Source organism: Zalophus californianus, chromosome 12 (genome assembly GCF_009762305.2).
Source record: "Zalophus californianus isolate mZalCal1 chromosome 12, mZalCal1.pri.v2, whole genome shotgun sequence".
NCBI lineage: Eukaryota > Metazoa > Chordata > Mammalia > Carnivora > Otariidae > Zalophus > Zalophus californianus.
This window is the reverse complement of record NC_045606.1, coordinates 46,854,378-46,874,327: the sequence shown is the minus strand read 5'-3', so window position 1 is coordinate 46,874,327 and position 19,950 is coordinate 46,854,378. Positions and strand designations below refer to the sequence as shown.

Below are 19,950 nucleotides of genomic sequence, written 5' to 3'. Positions count from 1 at the left end.
TTATGTTATTACCTATAGAGAATGTGATTCATGATGCCATTTCCCCCCTCCCCCTAACCCCCCCGCTTTTGCTAATCAAATTGGAAATCTAGCAGCTTTAGGTTGAATCCAACCATTTATTGTGCAGCCTGTCTTGTTATGTTGTCCTATATATTCTTGTCTTCTGTCAATTATGAGCTCAGGGAGTAGATTCTAATTGAGAGTGCATGTTAAATAGCATGGTGTATTTGAAAGTGACTGTGGTGTACTAGCCAAATTACACAGATATGAACATTGTCTTGGGAGAGCAATCCTTACTTTTAATGCAAAGCAGAACAGTTGTGATTTCATTGTAGTTTATTTTTCTCTATCAACAGAATTTAAAAAGCTACTCTATTTTGAATATTATCTGTTTGGGAACCAAAATCAGAAATGTAGTTTATCAGAACCTAACTTTCTATCTCTATCCTTTCTCTTATAAGAAGTCCATCAGACTTAGCATACCCAATATGAAATGGTACAGTCTCTTAAGTCTGAAGGAAAACTGAGAGTTTGGGTGGCACTTGTGGATTTGATTACACCTGAGGCATAGTCATTTATACAGGAGACTTACTCATTCTTCCTTTGGCGTTCACCTCACTGAAGAATTTTACAAATTCAATTTTGAATGAAAATATTTTATTTGAAATTAATTGCATCTAGCAATAACTCTGCTGTAGTGATTAGCAAACTTTGTCTGTAAGGGAACAGATAGATAGTAAATAATTTAGGCTTTGTGGACTATAAAGTCTCTTTTGCAAATGCCCAATTCCTCTGTTACGGCTGGCGTAAAAGCAATCACAGACACTAGGTAAAGGAAAGAGCGAGGCCATGGTCCAATAAAACTTTATTTACAAAAATAGGTTGCCAGTCAGATTTGACCCAAGGGCCATAGTTTTCTGGCCCCTGATTTATTCTGTCACTAATCTGTCATATTACACAGAAAAAGTTTTAGTTTATTTTTAGTCATTGAGGAGAAAGGAATCTAATACCCTTTATTTAACTCACTTAAGACAACCCCAGCAAGATGTGTGGACTAATGAAGAGATAGTATGCTAGTAGTCAAGTTCAACAAATTGATCTTTACCTTGGATCTATTCTTAACTAACGAGGTCATTTTGTGCTAGCCAGTCATCCTCTCTGGACACATTAAAAAGAAGCTAGGCAAGAATGTCCTTTTCTTTTTCTAATATTATGTCAGTTTGGACATTCCTTTTCTTAGGTGAACAAGGTAATTAGTACTGCTCCAATTCCTAGAGTGTGTAATCTTGGATCATTATTAGATTTTTCAAGGAAAATTCCTGAATTCATATTATCATAAAAACAGAAGTACACATTTACGTAGGAGCCTGGCTTAATATAAGACTCCCTTAACTTCTTAGTCTTGGATTGTAGTCTGGCATGTATGACTTTTGAATGGATATGTGTTTTGACTTCTCTATATGTATTCTCAGAATCCTGGACTTTAAACACTATGTGTAATTTAAAATTTGCTGTTGATCAAAATGTTTTAGGACGTATTTTTTTTTTTTTTCACCTGACTCAGCAAAGTGAAAGTAAATGTTTGGTGTGCCTCCTGATTTCTGATGGAATCTATTTCCTGATGAAATTTCTGAATATAATGGAGAGCTGAAGACGATGCATTCTTAATAGACTAAGCTATATTTGGAAAACTAATGCTTCTCACTCTATTTTTTAAAATTTAATTTGGTTGAGATGTTGTTTTGCTGTTTATACATTGCTCAATCTAGAAAGGAATTATGAAGCTGGATAAATGCAACAATTCTTGAGATTCCAGATTGGGTCATTCAAGGGAAATGACTATGCGATGTGATGGGCTGCTGCATTTTCATTTGAACCCAAGAATGGCAGGGCCTGAGCCTGACCTAAGAAAGTGGGGTCTGGAGATAAGCAGTTGATATCAACTCCACTCAGAATTTTAAAATGTCTCTCTGCATTTTCCTTGTCCAGACCTGATACAGCTCATCTTTTTGTCTAAAAGAGCAGTTTCTTTTGTATTGTTATAGTTTTTTTGGAGACCTTGAGTAGAAAAGTAAGGTAATTTAATGGTCCTTATTATTTAATGAGTTGGAATTAATTTGCAACATTAGCTCTTAAATGTGTTTTAAGTGAGGTCAGTTAAAACAGGGATGTGGCCATGTATGGAGGTTAGGAGCATTTTGGCTATGACATTAGTACAATTTCTCCTTGAGGTCTTTTGAAAAAAATGATATTATTTATAATAGTCCTAGTTCACTTGAACATGATGTGTGATCTTAGATGCATTTAAGGAAAAACTAAAATTTTAGAAATCACTAGAATAATGAAATAGGTTTCAAAAAGTTCCAAAGGGCATACTTGCCTTTGAAACCTCCTTTTGACTATAGGGTAAAAAAAGGGGAGGAAGAACGTGGAGCTCCTTCTCCATGTGAACTTGCTTACATTTCATTAAGTATTTCTCGGTCGTAATCGGTTCACAGAACTGAACTGTTTCAATTTTAAAACATAGTGTTTTATAAATATCAGGAATAAATTTCCCTTAAGAGTGATGTCTGGTAATGAAAAAGTGAGAACAAAATTTTTATGAAACAAAGTATAGTAAACCTACAAACATCCTTCTCAAGTCCTTTGGCTGAAACATTGAGATGTTACACAGCTCAACCCAATGATGGTAATAATACTTGCTGTTTATATAACACCAGTGTTCTGAGGAGCTAAATTGACTTCACAGATATTGTATAATGAAAGCTCACACCACGGCCTGGTAGAGGAAAGTAGGTGCTTCCATTTTATTAGAGAGGAAAATAAGAAGAAATGTGAAATGCCTTATGTACATTTTCATAGTAGGCCAGGAACAGAACCTTCTGGATTTCTTCATCATTTCTTGTTTAGAAAAATGAATTCCTTTCTATGACAATAAATATTTATTTGCAATAGAAGTACTAATAGGACTATGCTTTAGTGGCTGATAGAATATAGTAAGGGACAGATTCTCCCCGTCCCCCACTAAGTTTACCATCTAAATAAGACAAACAAGACAAGACATGAAAATACAGAGCACTGGAGTATAATTTGCACTGCTGAGAAATAGTTGGCTCCTGGTTTCAATTTCTTCTCTTGAAGTCACATACATATTTCATCCTTTGCATATTTTGGCAATGTATCCAGTTAAGAGTTATAAAGCTATTTAATTTGTTTTTTGGTAAAGTATTTTATGTCTGGGTAATGGATTTGTACATCAGTTGCAGCCTGTAACATGGCTAAGTGTTCTGATTGACAGAACACCCACGTTCAGACTTGTTTATTTTTTGATAAGGAAAATGCCAGCTAACTTAGTCCATATGTGCTCTTCAACAGGATGAGGCTTATTCACATGTAATGGACACTCATTTAAAAATAAAATGACAAGGATTATGAGAACAGTAATACATATGAAAATTAGGTTTTTTCCCTTTCCTCTTTTCACTTAAGAATCTTAGTTTAAGCCAACTTTATCTATATCTCTATATTATACCTATCTATCTATCCATCTCTCTCTCTGTATATTAAATTAACAACCCCATTACTTACACTTTTCACTAAGGATGTTTTATTCTTATTTGAAGGAATAGCAATTTTAAAATATTGACAGTTTGAAAAATACAGCAATGCTAAACAAATATATAAAATGTTCCATTCATATAATAATGATATTAGAAATCTTGTGATTCAAACAAACCAGCCCTGGATTCAGAAATTACTATAAAACGTATTTCTTAATTTGTGGAAGAAAATTGAAACGCAAGTGTCTTCTGATGTCCTCTCCGTGACACACTCTACATAATTGCTTTTGTTGAGAGCTTGTTAGTCCTTTGTCAAAAAAAAAAAAAAAAAAAAAGGAATCTGAGCATTGTCAAGAACTGTGAAGGGTCTGAGAGTTACCCTACTTGTAAGTTAACAAGTTAGCTTGCTAACATTTCATGAATACTGGCAGAGGACATGAGACACCTGGGTCAGAAACAAAGGACTTCTTTATTTACAGCAAAGCAAACAATAGGAGCTGCATGTCTGAGCTAGTTCTCCGGGCCTGTAGAGTCCCCCAGGGGTGATGGGGTGTGGCCCAAGGAATCACTGTGCACAGCATCAGAGCTTGGAACCCTTGGCTTGGGGAAACTAAATCTTTTATAATGTGCAGTAAACAAACCTACTTGACCTTTTCCTAGAAGGGAGAGATTATTTTTATTATACTGGACAATAAGTAAACCTGCCCTCTCCTCCGGAGGGAGATACATCTCTATTGCCCAAGGCTGTTTGTTTTTCAAATATCATTGAAAAGATAGCCTGGAAATAAAGGACGGTTCTGCTGGTTACAAATTGTGCAGAAATTCAAGACACCCACAGAGAGTTATCTCCCAGGAAGCTTTTTCATTAATGTTTCATATTATGATGCAAATTTGACATTTCTGGTTCTAATGTGAGAATTAGTTACTATGGATGTAATCAAGTATTTCAAATTTGGTGGTTTATCTCTTGACTAGAAATAGGAAAAAAGTGGTCGGGATGCATTATTAATATGTTAGTATCAAGAGAAATTAAAGGATCTGGACATGTGTATGCTGTCCCACTACTACAGAAATTGTGTTAGTGTCCCAGCACGCAGCAGGTGATCCAAAAGTTTTATTAGGTGAATGTATTCTGAAAAATATGACAATTAGGCTAATGTGAAAAATCATGTCCCATAATGGTTTCTGTAGAATAAGTGATGTCTAAAATGAATCCGAATTTGATACAAGTTGGTGAGTGGTGTACAAGGACTACATGTGAATGCAGAAAATGATAGTGACAAAAGTAATGATACATAATAACTTCATTTAGTATCTTGACCTTCTTGTAAGGAATTCAAGAGACTCATGAGCATCATATTATTTCATTTTACTTCAATCTGAACAATACAGATGTAATTACATACCTATTAGAGAAGTAGCTATTATGATACTATATAGTTTTACTTAGAAAAATAAATCATAATTATAGTTGTTATGCTAAATGTGAATTAATTTAAACCTAAGGTTTTATTGCAGCAAATAACTACAGTAATTGATATAAATACAGTAATATAGTTTTAATATTTTAGCACCTTTCTATGAGATTAAAATATTCATATTTTACAAAAGAGGAACAACCAACATGATAATATAATTAGGTCCTTAAAAAATTTTACCTTTTAAAATTTGCTGTTTGTGACATATAAAAATATGCTAATGTAAATTATAAGCTGTAAGTAATCCCCAACTGATGTCTTAAAATATTACCAATAACTTACCTTTAAGTATTGTGTTTTCCCATCCCATTCTGTCCCATCCCACTGCCTCCTTTAAGACCCCACCCTCAAGAAATTTGCACATTCCTACTACTAAGCAAGGGTTAACATTCTTTCCAAGTTTTTATTTGTCAGGTTCTTCCACTGAAGAGTGTTTTCTCTTTCTTTATTCATTTATTTGTTTCTGGAATTGTGCTAAGGATAAAATATTCAAAGGCGAGACAGACATGTCCTCGTTCTTAGGGAGTGCTCAGTTTGGCAGGTCATTATGATGGTTTGGGACATGCTGTCGGACTGTTGACATTAGACAAGAATGTGTGCGTTGCTATAGTATCCGAGATTTGTTAGCAGGATCTCATTCCACTAGAGCACATGTGTTTTTCTAGACTCTTTGGCGATCTTGGAGAAAGTCAGGGATGAAATAACAGATTGTCTTCAAATGCCTCCGTCCAGCTCTGAGTTTTATTGGCACTTGCATATTCCTCTGTTTATTTCATTAAGTGAAATCTGTTTCTCTTACGTCCTGTGCAGAACGTGAAGGATGATGGACAGCATGTGTGGCGACTCAAGCACTTTAACAAACCTGCCTACTGCAATCTTTGTCTGAACATGCTGATTGGTGTGGGGAAGCAGGGCCTCTGCTGTTCCTGTGAGTATACTTGCTTTGCCTGGATGTCATCGCCTCCAGTGAGGAAAGGTTGATTTCATGGAATAGTCCTATTTGTAGATGGAGACCTAAGAAATCATTCTGACCTCTCTGTACCTAGGATTTATGTTTCCCTGCAGTATGTTCCTAAATGTTTAGGTCACTCTAGCTTTAACTTTCTTCAGTTTTAGGAAACTCTCCCTTTGGAAAAGAGTTAAGGGCATTTGCCAATTCATCAGCCATTTTCTTTCCATTGTAGTTTGACTTACATATGATTCCCATTTTTTTCTGGGATAATTATAAAAAAAACCCACCGGTTTCTCATATTTGTATTTTACTCGTATTTGTCCTTTAATTTTCAAGTTAGCCACTTTATTCACATTGTCTTCCTATAATGAGCCAATTCTTTTAGGTCTTTTAAGAAACAATTAGATTAATTGATTATTAATTTGCATTCAAATTAAGAATACAAACCAATCTTACACCTCACGCACATGATTTTTAATGCTATCATGAGGAAAATCTTCCTGTATAGTTAATGGATATTGGAACCTGAAGGATTGCCATCTCATGAGTTGTGGCCATTATTTCCACTTCAGTACACTTATCTTTGCAATTTTCATTGTATTCCATTGAGTGAGTACTGCCCACTAGAATTTTCTGGTGGAATATATAACAATTAATTTATAAAAATCACCTAAGTATTTTTAAATAAACAATATTTATACCCAAGAAATGTTACATTCTCTAATGCCCCTGTTAAAACAAGGGATACTGTGTCCTCCTCATTAAAGTATAACATTCTCTTGGTCCAGCAATTTGTCCATCCATTTCCTTTTCTGCTCTCTATGGAGTTACTGAAAATATCAAGTTTATTAAACACAGCCCATTTTTGTGCATTTACATTAAATCTAATTTCTTATTTGGCTTCCATACAGTATATGGTTTTCCAATACTATTTTTAGGCAGCAGTGTCTTTGGTAGTATATCTGAGAATTGATTTCCTTTCACATGTATTCTTTGACATTAAAAACCATGTTTTAGTGATATCAATTAACCACATTTAAGTGATATTAATAAGTTTATATGAAATTGTAATATGTCACTTCAGAGGGCAGTTTCTGGTGGCCACATTTGAAAAGCTAGTTATGCTAGGACATTCTTTATGTACAAAGGAAGTAATTTGTTTTTCAAGTCTTGTTATTTTTAAAGTAAAGGGTTTTTCATGGTAGATTCTATGGATGGGAGCATATGAAACAAAATGGTAACTCAAATAATGTGAGTGATGTCATATGGAGAGTGAGAATTTTGTTCACAAATTGTAACTGACCAGTGTGGCAAATGCATTACTCAACATTATCACCAATATGGGAAAGAAGAAAAAGTCTGGCTTCTTTCTCAATGTGACCAAAGGAAATCACAATGTGGATATTTTGGAACAGTTTTACTATATGACTATTATGTAGATTTAGTATTTTTCATTCTAATTCTATGTAGTGGTTTGTTTTTGTTTTATTGAGAGGGATGCATGGTCATTTTTTCTTTAGTTTTTGTTCTATTTATTTATACATTTTCAGAAAAGGTTGTTCCTTTTGGACAAACAGTACCATGATGGCAAATGAGGGATAAACTTATACTGAAGGCCTGGCATGTGTGATGAAATCTACTCTCTGGAAATGGACTAATCAGCCATTTAAGGTTTAGATAAATCAATAGAGAAAGTAGCATAAACTCATGGGCTTTTATTTCCATGCCCTCCAGCTGCTCTCATGCCTATACTTTGTAAAATATAGATCTCTTCCTTCTAGCAAATGACACCAAGCCATTTGGCAGTCATCAATTTGTCTTTAATATTTCTGTCATCTGGGAATTATTGTGAAAAATTTGAGTGAGGCCTGATTTAATTAAGCATTTCCTGCTATGCCGTGATAGAGGAGTCTTGGTTTTTCACATGCATAATATTTCCTGTACTAATTGGCCTTTTGTATTCCATGGTAAAAACAGTCAACTTAGACTTTTTCTTGATGTAGCTGATTGGATTGATTAGGGAGCAGTGGATATGAAATGAGGTTCTGTTAATGTCATTCTTTCCCTATAAAATTGCAATCAGGACCAGGATTAGCTCTGAATGGGTGTACATGTTTCTTTTCAGTTTGCAAGTATACAGTCCATGAGCGCTGTGTGGCTAGAGCACCTCCTTCTTGCATCAAGACCTATGTGAAGTCCAAGAAGAACACTGATGTAAGTGTGCGGCTCTGCTTACTTTCTTAGGGTGGTGGTTATGGATGCCTCTTCTTATCAAAGTGCTCTTGTTCTACTCTAGGTCATGCATCATTACTGGGTTGAAGGTAACTGCCCAACCAAGTGTGATAAGTGCCACAAAACGGTTAAATGTTACCAGGGCCTGACAGGACTGCATTGTGTTTGGTGTCAGATCACAGTGAGTAACATCGGAAAACAAATCTCTAGCATTCACTCACAATGGAGACTGTGTATCCCATACTTTCCAAGAGTTTTATCCGGGATGATCGTGCTGAATTTTAGACTAAGCATAAAACCATATATCTCCCAAAGGGATAAGGGTCGAAGTCAGATTTGTCCTCACAGAATCCAGAGTTTTAGAGCTAGTGACAACCTTAGAGATTATACCATTATGCAGATTCCACCTATGTTCCACAGAGCTCTAGGAGGTACCAGGAAGGTAATGAGAAGCCATGGCTAGGGGTGGGCGATGCATGTAGGACACAGTCTGAGTAGAATTCAGCTCTCCCTCCATCCCTAATGCTATTTTGGAAGAAATTTCTATTTTACATGTTGTAAATTTATTTTAATCACAGAATCTATGGGCTTACAAAGGGTAGACAGATGAATAATGTGGTCCAAAGATCTCATTATACAGTGAAGACACTAAGACCAAGAAAAAGACAGCAAATTGTCGTTGACCACATGGCTAGGTAGACATGCAAGTAGGTCCATATTTCAGTTCTTGATCCTTTTAAGAACTTATTTTGCCCTTCCTCACAACATGTTGTTGCCTTGCTCCTTCACTTATATCATAATTTGAGGTATAAGATTTTACATATGGTATTTACATATAGTGTTTATAGATGTAAACTCTAGTCATTATAATGATATTGACAATTGAGAAAGAAGAGGTAAATTGGTCTTTTTCTGGGAAATTTTAGGACTCTGCCTGATTTGCATAATTATCAATGCCTGTTTCAAATAACTTCCGGAATAAATGCAGTTGTTAGATGGTAATGCTAGAGTTTTGTGTTTAATTTCTGGAAATTAATTAGAATGTCATTTTTATAATAGAGTACAAAAATATTTAGGGGATTGTTTCCCCTCCCACACACACACGTTAATTTTGTTTTGTTTTTCCAGCTAGTGTATGAGCCCTCCTGTTGTAGGAGAAATTGTTCTTGCTTTTGTGGGATTAAAACAGTAGGGAGCAGTGTTTCAGCTAAGTACATTTTTCTGTAGTGCCCCTCAACCCCATACCCCACAAACCATTTACAATTTTTCTTAAACACACATATGCATACACACAGGATAATGAGAGAAACAAACTGTGACTTGCATTTCAAAAATACGATTACATACTTTTTTTTAAATGAACACATTTTCTGCAATCATTTTCAGCTATTACTTGGTTAAATTACATTTACAGTTGAAATTTCCTCAGTTATGAAAGAGTTTTGTTTTTTGAAGTGTTTGGTTATTATAATAAAATGTCTGACAATGATTTAAACTACACATATGGATTACTTAAACTTGTTGAGTCCTCAGTTTTAAGAAGACCACAACTGTTTAATTTTTTAGAAAATTTGTATCCATTATGTAATATTAGTTTTTTTTGCTAAGTATCTATAAAAATATGTAGTTTTTGTTTCAATCTTGTAGAAGCCTGTTTCCCTTACTTTCCCCATATAGTGCATATTTCCTTAGTTCTGTCTTTAACATAAGCTGAATTTGGAGAATATCAGAATTTATTTCTCGTTTGTACTTCAAGTTATTTTCCCATTCTTCGTAAATTTCAAGTGTAATGTCTTAGGTTTATTATTTTTCTTTTCTTTTTTTATTTCTTAAAAAATTTATGTGTTTTTAAGATTTTATTTATTTATTTGACAGAGAGAGAGACAGCGAGAGAGGGAACACAAGCCGGGGGAGTGGGAGAGGGAGAAGCAGGCTTCCCGCATAGCAGGGAGCCCAATGCCGGGCTCGATCCCAGGACCCTGGGATCCTGACCTGAGCCGAAGGCAGACACTTAATGACTGAGCCACCCAGGCACCCTAAAAATTAATGTATTTTAAATGTGTAATCATTTTGAATACTCTAAAAATATGCATTACTGTCTCTCCTAATACAAAGGCTTGTGAGCTTCTAGAATTTTCATTTGACTGATCTCTTTCTTTCCTTTTTTAATCTCCATGAAATATGTCTTCTGCCCTTTCAAGTCTATGGAAATGACTCTCCTTGAAGTTACCATTGCTAGTAGTCTGCTATTGATATTCAAGGAATCTTTAGATTCTTTTCTTGTTTATATTCCATTTGTTTTCCTAGTTTTCTTTCTTACGTTTTAATGTTCCTCTTGTCTGTAATTCCATAAATCTACATTGCTACCTCTTTCTGACATTGCTACTTATCAGTTGTACATTTATATTTGATCTTAATCTTGGCCCCAGCCTTGTAACAAATTGGGCCTCCCTGGGGCACCTGGGTGGCTCAGTCAGTTAAGCATCCAACTCTTGGTTTTGGCTCAGGTCATGATCTCAGCATCATAGAATCAAGCCCTGCATTGGGTTCCTCACTCAGCACGAAGTGTGCTTGTCTCTCTCCTTCTGCTTCTCCGCCCCACACTTTCTCTCAAATAAATAAATAAAATTTTGGAAAAAGAAAGAAATTGGGCCTCTCTTTTGTAGGAAAAAGGGTGTTGCCTCTGAATAAACTATACTTTTAAAAATCTCAGGATTTCATGCCCAAATTAATTCAGACAACATGCCCCTAACATCTTATTCTTAAGTAAAGATCAATGTGTAAATGAAGATGATTCTATTTGTCACTATAGCAGAGCACAGCATAAACTGCAAATGTCTTTAAATCCTTTGGTTCTGCTGAGGAAACAAGGGAGCACTGAGAGGTTTAAGGAAGAGTAAAAAAAAAAAAATATATATATATATATACATACATATATATATATATATATGGCTGCCAATTTACTAAGCTCTGAGAAGTCCAGAGTCTTCTGGTGAGCCTTGGCCTTATTTTTCACAAACTATGATCTCTAGAGGTCCTATGGGTATTTGGTTCTCGAAACAAGACTTGCATAATTTTTTTTTGAAGTTCTCATATTTCCAGAAGAATATGTAGCCTTCTTCAAAGTAAGTTCATTCTCTATGCACTTTTGGATTTTTAACTGTAAGCCATTTTAAGGACATATTCATTAATTTAATGATTTTGTACCTAGGTTAAACAAAATATATTTACCCCAGAATATTTATATATTTAGTATAACCTATACTTTCTTCTTGAACCATTATGGAAGATTTTAGCGTAAGGTTGATCTGTTCTTGACCCCAGTGTTTTCCTACTACTACTACTGATTGCCTTTAAACAGACTGAATCTCCTTTCTCATGTCCTCATGCTTCCCTGAAAGTACTATTAATATAGCAAATATCTAGCAGAAGTTGAGAAAGAGATGGGCTCTGGCACCAGCAATGCTAAGCTTTAGGAAGACCTATCTGAATGGAGTCTATACGAAATAGATTGCAAAGAGAAACAAAAAGAATGAAACTTGGCTTCATTTCACAAGTTTCCCCAAGGCTATTGCTTTCTTTTATGTATTATTTTTGGAAATGGGTTGAGTCTTATAAGTCAGGCTGACCAGATTCTTAACATGTTCACTGTTCAACAATTAAGATAGTAGTTGTTTAATCTTGGACCAGGCAGTTTCCTAAGTTGTAAAATGGAGTTAACAATACCTATATTACAGGATTGTTATAAGAATTAAATGAGTTAAAAAAAATCTGTGTAGGTGTGTTTAGGGCAAGACCTCACACATAATAAGTATTCAGTAATTGACAATTATTATTGTAGTGAAAACTGGGTAAAATACCACAGGGGCACAAAATCCAACCCCTGGCTCACAGAAGGCGCTCCATGAATATTACTCATGCCCTTTCTCTTTCACCTCTGGAAGGATCTAGTTGCCCAGTCTAAGTCAGAATAGAATAGCATCTGCATATTCTAAAATCATCCAGAACCATGTGGTCCTGAATCTCACTAAATCTTAGACTAAGCGGATTTATTTATATTCACAAAAAGCAAGTATTCCAGCTTTCTCTCTTCTATCAGACATGGTATCATCATGCTTGCAGTCATTGGAAATAAAGTTAGAAGTCAATTTCTTTTATTCTTGTCTTTCACCTTTCTCTCATATATTCAACCTATCACTGAGCCTTGACATTTTCTCCTTAAAATATCTCTCTCGGATTTTAATTTTTGTAGCCATCATTCACAGCCCAAGTGCAAACTCTTAGCACCTCTTAACTAGATTAGAGTCAGAGTCTCTTGGCTTATCTCCCTAACAGAAGGTACTTTTCCTATAATGCAGGCTGCAAACCACCTCCAGAATCATCTTCTGAAAATACTAGTTTGTTATCATATGCCACCTTCAGCACCCTATAATAGTTCTGTGATAATAAATGCAGCCCTCACTTCCTCCTACCCGACCTGGTTTTCAGTTCCTCAAATATCAGACCCAAACCTAAGCACATGACGTATATGTTATTCCTTTCTACACACAGCCCCTGCTGTAGCTGTGAAGAGCTATTGGCCGTCCCTTGGACAGCCACCCTTCCCCCTTACCTGTTACTTTTCTGACTCTATCCCCTTGAGTGTACCCCCCTTCAATTCTAACTACACCTGAAAAACCAAATTAAGTTCTGTATCTGCCTTGAAATTTTCCTTGACACTAAGAGTTCTCTTTTTTTGAATACTTTCTGTACTTTTATTCCATACCAGAAAGAAAGACTAAATGCTCTCCAGAGGTTTCATGTCTGCATATTAAGGTTGTGAACGCTTTTAGATTACAATGTGATCGAGCTCCTGGTCAAAAATACACATTTTTTCCTCATCACCTAAAATGCTTGACAGAGTATGGAGCTTAGAGGAGGTCCTTGATAAGTTCACTTTATTTTTTTTTTAAAGATTTTATTTATTTATTTGAGAGAGAGAATGAGATAGAGAGAGCATGAGAGGGGGGAGGGTCAGAGGGAGAAGCAGACTCCCTGCTGAGCAGGGAGCCGGATCAGCCGCTTAACCAACTGAGCCACTCAGGCGCCCCGATGAGTTCACTTTAATGACTGATATATTTGTCTTCTTAATGTTAAATATTGAATTTTAAATGCACGTCTTAAATTCTGTTTTTTTTTAGAAGATCATCCTGTAATACCTAAATCTGTACCAGGCATACAAGTAGGTTTAGACAAATATTAAAGATAAGAACTCATTTTAACACCGTCTTTTTAGTCAGCACTTGTGGCTTCTTGAAATGATACTAATTTGCCATCTTGTAGATATGAAGTTAAGCTCTTAGGAAACTGAGTTTTATATCCTGTTGCAAATCTAACCACTTAAAAAAATAAAAACAGAAAACTCCTAAGAAGACTGTGAACTACCTTCTAGCATTTATGCAACCATTTTCTTGTGTTTTATAATTCAATCAGCCAGGCTAAATATCTTCATTAGTTCTCTTTTCCTTCTCTTGCTTACATTCTCTGTTCCTAAGATCCCACTGTGAATATGAGTTCATTTCTGCTGAGAGTGTATTTCCTTGACATTCTATTTAAAACAAGTTGTAATTTGCTCCTGGTTGTAGTAAAATGTCCCTGGTGAGGTAGGACTCAGCAAGATAGGAGGGTGATATATTTCATTTAAACCTGACGAAAGAAAGCCTACTATGGCTATGAATTTTTTACTTTTGGTATCATGTAGGGCTACTCCTTTATTAAAATATTAAGTTATGAATAGCAGCGTTTAAAGGTTTCCAGTGCCTTTCTAATAGGAACATTTATGCTTTAGCAAATGTCTGCATTAAAGCAGCACCCTGATTTTGCAAAATGTTAGAAACAAAAGAATGTATAAGCCAACAATGTTCCTTTAAATCAGGTCACTTAGTTTTCTTTAGAAGAATGACTTCTGTGTCTTATTTTCCTACAAATACATATGGAAATTTATTTTCTATTTTTTCCTCCTTTGACTTGTTAGATTCCAGTGCTTTCTTCTCAATATAGTACTCCAACTCTTTTCACAACTCCACCCTGTAAATACACACATGTGCACACACACACATTCACACACATACATACTCTCACATGTTTTCTTTTTCTGCCTAACTTGAGATCGCTTTTCCCAACAAACATAGACCTGGCTGTAAATTAGGTGCCATTGGAAATTGTCATAAACTCTGAAATTATTTCCAAGTGTTTAATTCACTTCCAGGAAAAGCTGGTTCATATTTTATGAATTTCCTAGATCTAGGACTGATTTGCTTAATACAAAAGAGAATTTCTGTACATATAAAAATAAAATGACCTAAGGATTTCTATGCCTTACTCTTAAAAAATGCAAAGACACCCATGAATCAAAATAAAAACACTTAAAAGAAGGTAACAATTTCTTATCTCTGGGGCTCCTTTGGCCATTTTATAGAAGAGGCAGGATTCATCGATGCTCTAGTTTATTTCTATTCTTGATGAGGATTTTTGTCTTTACACTTCGGCTGATTTGGGATCTGGGTTATCTTTAAGACAATTTTCAGTCTTCAGCATCTTATTGACACTGAAAAGGACTCAGCTGTGTCTTTTTCTTATATGCTTGTCTGTAAAATGTCATGGTGACAAGTTTAAGCAAATTGTTTTTATTGCTGATTATGTTCACTTTTTTCCTTTTTAAAATTATATTGAAAAATAGTATGCTTGCAGAAGAGTATAAATATCCTAAGGGTAGAGCTGAATGAATTTTGCATAAATGAACACCTCATATAAGAAGAATCTGATCAAGAAATAAAACATTACCAGTAACCTAAGATTTTATGTGGGGGGGGAAGGAAGGAGCTTTTTAAATTCTATCAGATGGCTTGTATTTTTTGATATTTGCCATTTTTAATAGACTTTTTATTTTTATTTTAGAGTAGTTTAGGGTTCACAGCAAAAAATGATCCTCACTTTTTAGAAAAGATTTTAATTTATTTACTTGAGAGAGAAGGAGAGAGAGCAGGTGAGCAGGGGAGGAGCGGATGGGGAGGGAGGAGAGAGAATCTCCAGCAGTCTCTACTCTGAGCAGGGAGCCCAAAGCAGGCTCCAAGCAGGGGGCTCCAAGTGGGGGGCTCCAACTGGGGCTCTGCTCCATCCCATGACCCTGAGATTATGACCTGAGCAAAAACCAAGAGTGGGTCCCTCAACTAACTGAACTACCTAGGCTCCCCAAATAATGTTCACTTTTAATCTTGATAAATAGTAGTGGGAACTCTAAGTTAGTTTTTTTGGCTTTCCCATTTTGCACTTTGTCTTCCAGTGTGTCTCTGAGCAATATGGTGAATAAACTAGACCGGCTATACAAATTTGTCTTCTAGGTTTTAAAATGATGAGAATCATCAGTAGTTCCCATATGGTGTCCTCCATCTTGACACTTTGGGCTTCATGCAATGTCATGGTGTTGATGGCCATCCAAATATATTTAGCAGCTGTCAGATTCCAGGCTTAAAAAAAAAGTATAAGGTATCACTGCACATTATTAGTTAATACAGACTTCTGGCGTAGGAGATTTTTCTTGTACCGCCTGTCCCTGTTTTACTGATGATCATATGGCTACCGACTTTCTTCTAGACTCTGCTACTTGCCCATGTTCCTGCAGGATTCTGCCTCACAGCTGCCTGCACAAAGCTCAGGGATAAGGCAACGAGACAGGCAAACTAAAAAGGCCCATGATAGTTTCATTTGTCGTTTATGTTCTGAAATCCTCAAACCCAAATATGCAGAGTTACCCCCTACACACATTCTCTATTTAGCTCATCAAGTGTGATTCTCTTGGAGTCATTAGTTCTTTCTTTTTGGCTGGAAAACAGGTCTTAAAAAAAAGAAGAAAGAAAGAAAGAAGCTGTCATTAAGTTCATTTTATGTTTGCCATCTCTTCTTACATCTGGTAATCCTCAAATAACTACACAGAAAGGGTAGTTATCCTTTACCATATCAGTTGCAAATTGTTGGAAACACATGGAATGGAGGTGTGGAGGAGGCTGAGGCCCTCAGAGGGCATATCTGTGGTCAGTGCGGCATTCAGAGGGCCCTGCCCCGGTGTCCTTCAGAGTCACATGTGAGGCTTCATGAACTTCGGTCAAGAGGAAAAAATTCAGGACTTTCTCATTCTGTACATGCAAGGATTTTTATTGTGGATCGTGCCTCTACAAATTAGAGGCTTCTTGGAATCTGCATTCTCAGTTTTAAAGAGTTCCTAAAGGATCAAAAAGCAAAAGCCTTTTTGCTGTGAACCCTGGTATAGAAGAGCCTTAAGATTCATCGTTTGTCTTTGGTTTTGGTTCATTTTTCATAGTGATTGATATGTAAGTTTCCTAGGACTACCATAACAAAATGCCACAAAATGACTAGCTTAAAACAACAGAGGTTTATTCTTTTTTAGGTCTGGAGGCCAGAAATTTGAAATCACGATGTTAGCAGGGTCATAGTCCATTTGAAGATTGTCTGGGAGAATGCTTCCTTGAGCCTTCCTAGGCTCTGCTCCTTGCCCGCCATTCTTGCTGTTCCTTGGCTTGAGGCTGCATCTCCAAATCTCTGCTTCTGTTGCCCCATGGCCTCTTCCCTCCATTTCTGTCCCTCTAGGTCCAGATTTTTCTCTTCTTATGAGGACACCAGTCATTGGATCAGAGCTCCTCTTCATCCAGTAAAACTTCATCTGAACCTGAATACATCTACAGATATCTTATTTCCAAATAAGTTCACATTCACAGGTACCAAGAGTGAGGACTTCACTGTACCTTTTGAGGAATCCATTGTCCATTATGTCCAAATTCCAGAGCCATGATTTATTCTAAGGAAATAGATTAAGTCCAATAAATTAATAATATATTTCACCACCAAATTTTCACTCGCCAAATCAGAACATCTATTTATTTAGTTCTTTTGTACATGTGGCTTGAACTTCTTTAACCCCTCTTGCCTCTTGACATAGATCAGCAGTGCTTGGTAAGAAGATTAAACCACTGTTTTAGAAGGAGTTTACATGTCACTGAGAAGCAGCTGCTAACTATGGATGAATATGGAGAGGTTTTTTCATTTTTGTAAAGTGGCCTAATGTGCAGTAATCATTGCCCAAGTAGCCTTAACTCAGGGCAAGGAGTTAACATGACAGATGTTTTTGATTGAAGGACAACAGAAATACCCCTTCAGGGGAGTTCTATCACCAACAGCAAATCAACATTCTTTAGGGGTTTATGTTTGATTGCTAATTAACTGCTTACTAAGGTAGGCTTGTTTTGAAAATTAATGTAGTCATGACTTAAATGGAGTGACTTTGGTTCAAAACTGAAAAATGATGCAGCTCCATTTTTGTTTTGAACAAAACATGTTACTTTATTAACATGTATAATTGTTCTAAAGTAGTAATATTTTATATTAAATCGTATATTTTAATAATTGTATATTAAATTAATACGGAGTGAGAAATCCCTAGATGCCTTTAGCAAATTTGTATGATTCCAATAATAACTATCACCTCAATTTTAAAAATCACTATTTAATGCACCATGTTATAACACCTTAATTTAAACTTGTGACCAAGATGGATAAAAATACCAGTTTAGGTTCATACATGTTGAAAAGTAAATAACACATTATATGATTATACACTAACTTAATGTAGAGCTGATAAATACAATATAAAGATAAATTTTTATAATCATAATCATCTTCTTATATTTATATCCTGCTCCTACTGAGCTGAATCTCTGGTTACATTTACATATTGAATTACAAAGTTAAAACTAATGATGGGATCAATTATGCCCCATACTGAGCTGTGCACTTTGGAATGACTTTGAGAAAACAGGAGGGTCAAAAAAGAAAAAAAAAAAAGCATCCACAGTGCACAGTGGTTTCAAGATTATGCTAACAGATAAGCAAAGGAAGAGACAATAATTTGTGTTTTCAAAGAAATCAGGCTTTTATTGGTGTAAAACCTAAACTACATTTTTAATATAAACATTTCTCATAAAATATATAGTCTGGGTCACAGAAGTTGCTGAATGGTGGATTTAAGGTAGATATATAAGGGCAAATGTAACATCATTCCCTTTATGATCCTCTTAATTGTTCTTGGAATTCTTTTGATGTATTTTTAATGCATTTGCTGTATCTCGGTTGAAATATCTGCTCCATATTTGCTATTGTCGTTCCAAATGATAGTGTCTTCTTTCTCTTTCCTAGCTGCATAATAAATGTGCTTCTCATCTCAAACCTGAATGTGACTGCGGACCTTTGAAGGACCATATTTTACCACCCACAACAATCTGTCCAGTAGTACTGGTGAGTTTTTCCTTCTCATCATTCTGCTCTAATTTGGCATTTTTATGACAAACCGGTACGCTATACCACTAAATGCTTCCAGGGCTGATTTTCCATTGATCAAGGCAGTGCTCTATAGATCTAAAATACCTCATTACTGCCGAGTAGACACCTTTGCCCACTATATTTCCTTTTTTCTTTGTGGCACAATAAACGTTTTAGTAAGGTATGTTCTAACTGAAGCTGACTCAGGCTTTACCACTTAGTCATGCTGTACTTACCAGAAATTGTATAGGCAGAACACTTCTACATTTTACATGTTTTATAGATCTAGCTTCCCAGAATAATGAAGTTATTCTTAGGGGCAATTTTGCTGGGGATGCACATTATATATCTGCAATGTTGAGTTCTTCTATCTAGGTCAGAGGCTACCTAGACTGAGGACACATATGCTAAAGAAAGTTATGTACTGCCATTAGGTGTATTGTATTTTTTATTAGTGAACAATAAATTTAACCACCTGCAAAATACTTAATTAAATAAATATGTAAGTGGGAAATGCATAACTGAGGCAGCCCAGAGAAGAGCAAACCTTGATAGAAAGAGAAGTAGATATTCAAAGGTAATATTCATTTTACATTTTGAAATCCAAATTGTTTCCTAAGTGAAACACTTATTTTACAAAACAAACTATTTTATATCCATAATGCAGTTCGCATTTTTAAAAATGACATGGAAATTAAGTGGCTGGAACTTTAGCTTGATATAATAAAAATACAACAACTAAGAAATGTTAGACAAATACTTTTCTAAAGGTCAACCTAGAAATTAATCAAATTACTCAATTTGCACCCACTTATGATTCATTTTGTAATTATCTGTAAAATACTGGTTGTATTTTAAATGTCTTTATTTAAAAATTATTTAAAACTCTTCGTTTTCTCAAACTACAAATATAGAGCAAAAGAAAATACCTCCACGTTGCTGAGGATAGCAATAACTAATTCCAAGTTTCCTTTTTTCATGTGAGATTCATTAGACATTCTGTAGTAAATAAGATTAATTAAAAATAATGAATGCCATATAAAAATACATTTTAGATGAATTTGGGTGTTATTTTTTTCTTTCATAGTATTGTCTTAAAGAGAAAGGACTTGTACAGTTTTTACATGTTTACATTCTTTTTAAAATTATAGTAATTTTACTAGTTTTGATGCAACCTTGATCTCAGATTTTAACCCTAGAAATTCATCATGCTGCCCTACCATCTGGCTGCCTATATAAAACCCTACTCAGTTCATTGAACCAGGGGACTACACTTATGTCAACCTCTGGTCACATAAAGTCAAGCATGAATTGCATTCTTTTTATTTCTCTATCTTTTCTTTCTTTGAGAGACTCAAAG

The 19,950-nt window shown here is 35.4% G+C and overlaps 1 protein-coding gene across 9 annotated transcripts in view; it reads left to right on the top strand.

Annotated features, from left to right (window-relative positions):
• Nucleotides 1–19,950, top strand: part of DGKB (diacylglycerol kinase beta) — a 714,841-nt gene that overhangs the window by 208,207 nt on the left and 486,684 nt on the right. For all 9 annotated transcript variants that reach the window (XM_027574763.2, XM_027574760.2, XM_027574759.2 and 6 more), the window contains 4 exons: nucleotides 5,849–5,966; nucleotides 8,116–8,204; nucleotides 8,287–8,403; nucleotides 18,468–18,566. In XM_027574763.2, coding sequence (XP_027430564.1) covers nucleotides 5,849–5,966; nucleotides 8,116–8,204; nucleotides 8,287–8,403; nucleotides 18,468–18,566 — 423 coding nt within the window. The remainder of the gene's footprint in view (nucleotides 1–5,848; nucleotides 5,967–8,115; nucleotides 8,205–8,286; nucleotides 8,404–18,467; nucleotides 18,567–19,950) is intronic.